At 28.6% G+C, this 9,281-nt stretch overlaps 1 protein-coding gene across 1 annotated transcript; it reads right to left on the reverse strand.

The window, feature by feature from the left end:
• Window positions 1-678: 678 nt before the first annotated feature.
• LOC129975208 (elongation factor 1-alpha) lies at window positions 679-7,076 on the reverse strand. The gene is made up of 8 exons (XM_056088195.1): window positions 6,981-7,076; window positions 6,142-6,317; window positions 3,644-3,823; window positions 3,385-3,552; window positions 2,997-3,276; window positions 2,176-2,357; window positions 1,865-2,075; window positions 679-1,351 (listed from the first exon to the last, which is right to left on the reverse strand). The coding sequence occupies exons 2-8, from the start codon at window positions 6,283-6,285 to the stop codon at window positions 1,131-1,133; spliced, it is 1,386 nt and encodes a 461-aa protein (XP_055944170.1). The 5' UTR covers window positions 6,286-6,317; window positions 6,981-7,076; the 3' UTR covers window positions 679-1,130.
• Window positions 7,077-9,281: the final 2,205 nt, after the last annotated feature.

Genomic DNA, 9,281 nt, shown 5'->3' on the forward strand with positions numbered 1-9,281 from the left:
ATTTCAAATCATTTTGCATTTAAAAAATGTTTTATTGAAGGAAACTAAGAACATAATGAGAACTAAAATATGACACAAAATCAACATTCCAGGTAATTAAGTAGTTACTTTAAGTAGATAATCATTAAATAAATTACTATAAATTTGCATCAATTTTTTAACTAAGAAGATTGGAATAATCCCTTTGATTCAACATAAAAATGAGCTTCAAAAGAATTTAGTTTTACAAAATATCACGGTAATCAAATTAAAACCTGTGATAATACCATCACTTAGCTCGATAAATTTCTTATTTGATCACTGATTTTTTTCAACAATTTCGGAAAAAAAAAATATATATGTTCTATGAAAATGCAAACATTTTCTAACTTCAATAATAATTAATAGTTAATCTTGAAATTCCAATTATGAATATATTAAAAAATTTCCTAATTCTTTAACATTAAGCAGCAAATTTTATTAAGTAATAAACTTTTGAATATCTTCATTGTTTTATACAAACCCTAATGTTGCTTATATTTCAAAGAGAAATTTCAAATTTTGAAAATCTATGTGTGATTATTTAATAATTATTGAATACAAACTACAATGAAAAAAGCAACTAAAAGTCAACACAACCAGTAACAAAAATTAAATTTCAACAAACAAAAAGTAAAGAAAAACAAAAAACAAATAAAATTCTACAGCTGAAGAAATATTTTATTTGGTTAAACCTAAGGTACAACTTCAAAAATAATCATTTTGAGGATTACCACACATATTGAAATGACCAGAAGATCGATTTGTGGTACAAATAAACATACAAAAAGAAACGACAAAACATAATATATTACACTTTAAACATTTATTATAGTAGTAACAGCAATACATTAAGATTATATAAAGTATTACGGCTTTTTCCTCCTGAATTCTTTACGGTGACACATATGACAAAGCAACCAAGGGCTTAGGAATAACAATATGACACGTGACAAGATAATGCTTCCATGCAGTACTAATAGCAAAGGTAGCTTAAGATTATACTGAATCTTACAAAAAACATGTGAAATTAAACAAAAGTTATATTTAGAGCATTTAAGTCCATACCGTGAGTGTGGCAGCATACATTCCGACATGCCACCCACGGATAGTTATTTCTTCTTCTGGGCCTTCTCAGCAGCTTTGGTGACCTTGCCAGAGACATCCTTAGGCTTGACTGACTTGATGACTCCGACAGCGACGGTCTGCCTCATGTCACGGACAGCAAAACGACCCAGAGGTGGGAAATCGGTAAAGGTTTCCACACACATGGGTTTGCTTGGCACCAATTCGACAATTGCAGCATCCCCAGACTTGATGAATTTAGGGTTATCTGTTAAAACAAATTCATATTTAGATATCAGTTTATTTCTCACACCATTTTATAAGTAGCAATGATTAATTTAAGATTACTTTTGCTCTAATTCCTGAACTAGGACTTTTCAAAATTTAAGATTTATATTAATATAAATTAAATTAAAATCAGAAAACCCAAAAACACATTTACTGTAATTATACAAATAATCAATTGAGAATTTGTTTCATCAAACCCTCAAGTATACCTAGATTTTTACAATCTGGCTAGAATGCAATTTTAAAACATTCAAAAATTAACAATTAATACATGCACAGGATTTCACTAAAATTTTGGATTTTTTAATCTATATGCACAAATTACAAATAGGTGAATCATTTAAGTAGAAAAATTAATATTTTTAAATAAATTTCATTAACATTTCAGTGTTATATATATATTCTTTGCAAAGAGAAAAATAAAACTTAAAAGTTAACTGTTAATTCCATTTTATATAAATACCCCAATTCCAGCAAATATTTTTATATTTACCTTCAATTTTCTTGCCAGTACGACGATCGCACTTTTCCTTGATTTCCCTGAACTTGCAGGCAATGTGGGCTGTGTGGCAATCCAAAACGGGAGTATAACCATTAGAAATTTGTCCAGGGTGGTTCAAGACAATAACCTGAGCAGTAAATTCTTCAGTGCTCTTGGGGGGAGTATCCTTGCTGTCACCGCATACATATCCACGACGCAATTCCTAAAATTAAAGGAAATTAAATGAAGGACAAACTTCGACAGAACACACAGCATCTTTTATTTTCCCGATATATTTATTCAAACAAATTTAGAATAGTTACCTTAACGGAAACGTTCTTTACGTTAAAACCCACATTATCTCCTGGTACAGCTTCTGTAAGAGACTCGTGATGCATTTCAACAGACTTGACTTCAGTAGTGATGTTGGCTGGAGCAAAAGTTACAACAGTACCAGGTTTCAAAATACCAGTTTCAACTCGGCCAACAGGCACAGTTCCAATACCTGCAAGAATTACAATTCATAATTTGCACTAGGTAAAGAAAAAAAAAAGACTATTAGATAAGTTTAATATTTTAACATTTAATTTTATCCAAAAAGTTGATTAAATTTGATCTAATTCAAGAATATTTTAATATATCTTAACTATCTTATAATTATGCTTAATATATGTTCTTAAAAATGAATCACTGGGACACAAAGCATTAAATACAGCATTAGAAATTTCATCTAGGAAGGGGAGGGGGCAAATTGGAGAATCGGTGCATGGTGGCAAATGGCACCAAGTTGTAAGACAATATGAAAACAAAATGTGTCAACTTTATTTTTTAAAAAAAATACTCATTTTATTAACTGGCAAGTTTTAAACAAGTTTGGCAACAATTTTTTCTGCCTTCATTCAACTGTTCTACCAATGTTATATTTCCAAATTAGAATTTATACTATTATTTATTGTAAAAAGAAATAATTTTTGAAAATCACTTATAAAACTATTAAGACAGTTAAGTTAACTAATGCATCAACCTTTTTTTAAATCTATCATTACATTAGATAAGGAATGTTGATAGCATTGAATAAAATTATCTCCACTTTAGTGAGATTCTAGTACTCAATTCTTCTGTTTTATGGAAAAAGGAAGCGTACCTCCAATTTTGTAGACATCCTGAAGAGGTAATCGAAGAGGTTTGTCCAAGGGTCTTGATGGAGGCTCCATTACATCCAAAGCTTGCAGAAGAGTTTTTCCTTCATGCTTGCCACTCTTTCGTTCAATAGCCCATCCTTTGTACCAAGGCATATTAGTGCTAGGCTCCAACATGTTATCTCCATTCCATCCAGAAATAGGAACAAATGGCACAGTAGCAGGATTGTAACCAATCTTCTTAATGTAAGCTGAAACTTCTTTCTTGATTTCTTCAAATCGAGACTGTGGACGTAAAAAATATGTTCAAGACAATGGCCAAATTTATATAGTGATATTTTCACAATTTTTAAATATTTATAATATCTTCAAAACTTTATTTTGACAACTTACTTCACTGAAGGGTGGCTCGGTAGTATCCATTTTATTTACACCCACTATCATTTGTTTTACACCTAATGTATAAGCTAGAAGTGCATGCTCTCTAGTTTGACCATTCTTTGAGATACCAGCTTCAAATTCACCAGTACCAGCAGCAACAATCAGAACAGCACAATCAGCCTAGAAAAATAAAAATTAAAATAAGTATCTAACAAAATTTATAATTGTAAAATATCAAGCTGCCAAGTCAACTACAGAGACTTTAACTCACCTGAGATGTACCAGTAATCATGTTTTTGATAAAATCTCTGTGGCCTGGAGCATCAATAACTGTAACATAATATTTAGAAGTTTCGAATTTCCAAAGCGTAATGTCAATAGTGATACCACGTTCTCTCTCAGCTTTCAATTTGTCCAAAACCCAGGCATATTTAAAGGAACCTTTTCCCATCTAAAAAAATTGTAAGAATAAATATGAATAATTTAAAAACTATAAAGAATGACAAATTTCAGAACAAAAATATTAAATAAAAGTACAATGGAGCCCCTTAAGCCAAATTATAATTTCATAATATTAATTAAATACCAGCTTTAAAGTTCTTAAAATGAATAGCAAGGATTGAAATAATTTCAGCAAAAAATAAAATGCCTAATTCAAACTGATTATTCAGAACTTATTTACTGGAATCTGAAATGTACAAAACTTCAGAAATTGATCTTAATTCATTAATTAAAAATTATTTATTAAATTGATATTAAAGCAATGCATTTAGTATTTATATTGTGAAAGCATTTAAATATAAAAAGAATTCCAGTAAGATATGGAATTCTTATTTATACAATTAAAAAAATCATTTCAATTAGTGAACAAAATCTTTCATTAAATAATAAACTATAAAAATATCAAAACTTCCTTCAAATTCCCCCCCCCCTTTCCAAAATTAATACAAATTCTCAAATATAAATTATGACTATTTTCTAAAAAAACATCAGAAGCTTCCACATTTGATATATTCTCATCAGAACAGAATTAAAAGCTATAATTTAAATAGCTCAGAATAATTTTTCCAACTGTTCTAAAAGTAATTCCAAATCAAACTTTTAATATGAGTAACTTGTTAATTTTAGAAGTACTCAGTACTTGTAATCTTAGAAATAAAATTATGTCTGTAAGAAATAATAAAAGAAATACGATATACTTAAGAAATTAATTCAACATTTCAAAACTGCTTCTTAGAACTTTTGTTTTTCCCTTAGTTATCCTACAGGAAGAATATTTTACCTCATTTTAATATGAATAATTTTATGGCCTCAAAATGAAATTGCAAAAATAAAAACAAATATCAAGTTAATATTTTAGAACAATTTCAATATCAAAATAGTTACTTTAGTAATTTCTTGAAGCAATTGAATTTTGCACCCTATATTTTACTCTACGATATACTTAAGAAATTAATTTAAAAACTATTTACTACTACTTGATTACTTAAAATTCTCAGAAACCTTTAGAACACAATTAAAATTAACATCACTAAAGAAAAAATTAAACTATTATTAAATTTCATTTGATTTCACTTATTTAGACCCCCCCACATTAAAATTTCAATTCACTATCAAACACATTTGAAGAAATATTGCCCATCAGCATTTTAAGAAAAATATTAAAATTAGATTCTACACAGATAGCTTTATCAATCATCATATAATCAAACATAAGAAATCAAGACTTTAAAATGCTCTTTTAACATTTATATTTATTTCACGCATAAAAATTAAGATCAATAAGAACTATATAGCAACACCCAGTTAAAGCTCCACAAATCAGATATCATCAGCTTCAATGCTTTTTTTTAACATAATGATAAAATATAAGTTTCAATGTGAATATATCTTTAATATGAATTTTTTTAACATTTTCTCATAATGTAATGAATGGTTGGTGTGGATTGAGGAAGTGAAGTAGTTTCTAATGATTACATAAAGGAACTTTCTAGAATTTTTTTTTCACTCGCAACTTTATTTTCGGCATAAACATTATCTTGCCCATAAAGACGAAAAAAAAAAATTAAGAAGTTGACTAGATGAATTGATTTATGAATGGAGTTATTCGATTATAATATTAAACTTTCGATTCAAAATTACTCGGTTTTTGATTAGAGTCCCAGATCTATTAAAACATTTTTTTTCAAATTACAATAGAAAAACTAATCTTGAATATGATTTCAACCAAATTCTTAACTACACATTTTACTGTCTATGAATTTTCACCATTCAAAGAGAATTCAGAGAACTGAAGAAATATTCCTTGCAGAAGAATCCAATTTAAAACATATTAAAATTGAAGATATGGCAAAATTTTCCATACGGCAAAATTACCTCAACGATAGTTAAAATGAAATAAAATTCAACTTGGAAGATTTTCAGAATAAAGACTATCTAAAAGCCAAACGAACTCTTCCAGAAGGGTACAAATTTCACCGGATTTTTTTTGGAACGGATCATTAATAATTTCAATTAAATAATTAACATTTGATATTACTTTCGTTATGAGAAAATTCTTAATTCTTCACTTAATCAAATATTTAATTTTTTTTAAAAAAATTATAATTGTAGGTATTAAACTATTTGCGTATAGCAATCTAATTCTCATCCGACTGCTAGGTTATTATGCAAATTTATAGGGAGGTAGAATTAAACAAAAGCACGTGGGAAACGAAACTGGTTTTAGGTTACTGCTTCCAAACAGCCGGCGTCCTTTCAGATGCTTACCTCCTGAGCTTCCTTTTCGAATTTTTCAATTGTTCTTTTGTCGATACCACCACATTTGTAAATAAGATGTCCGGTTGTGGTACTTTTACCAGAATCTACATGGCCAATAACCACAATATTGATATGAGTCTTATCCTTAGGCATGATTGCTCAAGTCGTCAGTTGAAATAAGATACCTGCAATAGAAAAATCGATCATGATCATGAAATAAAATCATCACTAGCTATTCAAATTAAATAAATCATTGTCAATTAATGGAAAACGAAGTAAACTCATGCATTTATTTATAATACTAATAAAAGATTAATTGCGAAATACCGGTAGTTCTATTTTCGAAAAAAAATTACTTATTTCTTCACTATTTTAAGGGGTTATTATAATTAATTACATATACTATCTTACTAAATAACGAACGAAATAATATTCAAAATTCTGAAGAACAACCTAATATTAAACGTATTATGTGAATTATAGCGGATTATCATTCAAATGGCAAACATGGCGGACACAATGTGCCGGCTAGAGGAGTTAACTACTAAACAAGACAATAAAAATTACAAGTAAAAGCCTTTTGATTTCTCAAATGACAGCTGTTACTAAATGAGAAAATAATTGTTAAAACTACAATTCCATGTACAACTTAATATCTAAAAGTTCACTTCGATCAATTAGCACGAGTTAATGAATGCCGGTAATAAAACGCAAATACATTACGAGCAACTAATTTATAGAAAATAACTTAAAATTTTGCAAAATAATGGAGTTTTGTTTCCAATAGATAAGATTTTTAACTGGATTGAAAATTATTTGAGAACCTGAAAGAAGGATTCAATACTTACAAAATTACAGACACTCCAAACGTACAGAACGCCGGAAAGAGAATGAGATAAAAATGGAAGAATAGAAAGGTGAGTCATGTGACAATGAAATGCTTCCTCAGCAGTGACGTCATAGAAATATCTAACTGGAACCGTCAAAATCATCCCCCGCAGTTTTTATGAAATGTTGAACAGTTGATCGATTAAGAATAGTTTTTCATTTCATTCAGTGAGATAGGATTGTTCTGAAAATCTCCAAAGTAATGCACCATTTAGAAAGATTACAGCTAATGAAACTATAGCAATTATTGGTCATATACCGGTTAACCATATTTATTCAAAATAGCGCTCATTTTCACATCTATTTTATTTCATATTTTGTAAGTACTTTTGAATGTATAAGAATTTTCATTATAGCCTTTTAATCCGTGGATCTTTTTTTAAATAATATTGGTATGTTAAGTATTAAATTAATAGTTTAAGTGAAGAAAACTTTAATTTATTCGAATCAAAAATGAAAAAAAAACGTGCTAATTTTTCTTCAATATCACTAAACAATGAAAAAAATTAATTTTTACTTTAGTTATTTATATTTCAAATCACACAATTTGTAAAATGTAAAAAAACAGTTATACCTTGTTACATTAATGTGTAAATTATTCTGAGACAAACTGTCATCTTAAATCGCTTGGTTCAGAGTACTTCATCGACTATCTCAATTTAGAATCTCATGTAATAAAACTGTGAAATAAAGAAACTATGTTTCCCTGAAAGAATAAAGAATGCCTAAAGAAAATAAATGAAAATAGGCTGCCGACAATTTTGCTATTAAAAGGTAAGAAATATAAACTAGAAGCAAATGAGGAAGTATTAATTTTACTCTAATTATCTGTCCTATTTAATCATTTGTACTTAATAGAGATATTTTTACACCGGAAAGAAAGCTAATTCAAAAATAATCTTTCCAAGACCATTTTAAAATTCATTTCATAGTATTTATTTATGTAAAGATGCTACTCACTCCAGTTACAAAAATTTCAAAATTCTTGTCTGAAAAATTATGCACCATCATAAAGCAGAAAAAAATATAGTAAAAGTTCATGTAGAGACATCGAACATAGGAATAACCTATAAGAAATGGCTATTATAGATAAGCGAAAATTTTAATGTAACTCTTTTACTGAGTCAACGTTATCAAGACATGATAACAGAAAGGAAAAAGCTTGGAAATTAGGCAGAATTGGATATATATATATATATATATATATAGGAATTTAAATAATGAAAACAATTATTTCTAATAACTTAGCATTATTTTATTGAAAAATTCAATGAACCAGAAAAAAAAAAATTTCATTACTAACGAATCTGAGTTGAAAAAATTCCATTTATTTAAATATCATTATAAACAAAATTATTGAACAATTTCAAGAAACTGATAAATAATTTTTAAGAATCATATACCCATTTCTGTTTCTAGGGAAAACGGCAGTTTGCCTTTTTAATAATAAAAACATTAAACTTGAAGCGATAGGTGATGCGTGAAGGATAGAACCTGGGACCTTGTGGTTTGCAGTCCAGTAACTAAACCATTTTACCAAAACAACTGTTCGGGTAGAAGAGTTGTTCCTGGCTTATATGCTATTCACCACAAACTTTCCCTATTTTTATAGCATCTAAATCATCCTGTAACGTACTGACTAACCTTCTTTTAATTCGACGATTAAAATTGTCATTATACCTATAACCAAGGCTGTTTTCCGCACAAGCAATGGAGGAGGATGCCTCGTGTTACGAGATCTATAGGGGTCTCAAAATCTATTTGGTGTATACGCAAATGCTAAATTTACAGCAGATTTTCTTGTTCTCTGTCTCCGTTATTGTTCACAGATTTTTTTTCCCTTAAATTTTCTGTAAAAGAAAGAAAGAAAAATGAATTATTATATGGTATTTCTGAATCAACAATCTATGTATTTAAAATAGTTAGAAAGATCAGTCAACAACCTTCAACCACTAGCTCGATTTCACAAATTTCTGTTTCACATGAAATTAACATTCCTTAGAAAAATTATGTCCCCCTATTTCTTCTTTCGAAATGAAACAAAAATATCAATAGCCCTCACCTTGAACAACCAACAGTCAATTTCAGTTTAAATACAATAAACTGTTGACATTTCATTTTTAACAATAGAAAAGTTGTTTGATATAAATTCACTTTGAATCCATTGAAGCGGTATTGGGATTCACGAAGGATAAAACCTGAGACCTTTTGGTTAGCAGTCCAGTAACTAAACCATTTTACTAAAACAGCTGTTCGGGTAG

This window comes from Argiope bruennichi, chromosome 7 (genome assembly GCF_947563725.1).
Source record: "Argiope bruennichi chromosome 7, qqArgBrue1.1, whole genome shotgun sequence".
Taxonomy (NCBI): Eukaryota; Metazoa; Arthropoda; class Arachnida; order Araneae; family Araneidae; genus Argiope; species Argiope bruennichi.

Excerpts from the sequence above, each read along its gene's own strand:
- LOC129975208 (XM_056088195.1), bottom strand. The coding sequence starts at position 6,285 with ATGCCTAAGGATAAGACTCATATCAATATTGTGGTTATTGGCCATGTA. Across the intron at positions 2,358-2,996 it reads GGATGTCTACAAAATTGGAG|GTATTGGAACTGTGCCTGTT; the intron begins GTACGCTTCCTT and ends TAATTCTTGCAG. Across the intron at positions 1,352-1,864 it reads TACTGGCAAGAAAATTGAAG|ATAACCCTAAATTCATCAAG; the intron begins GTAAATATAAAA and ends TTGTTTTAACAG.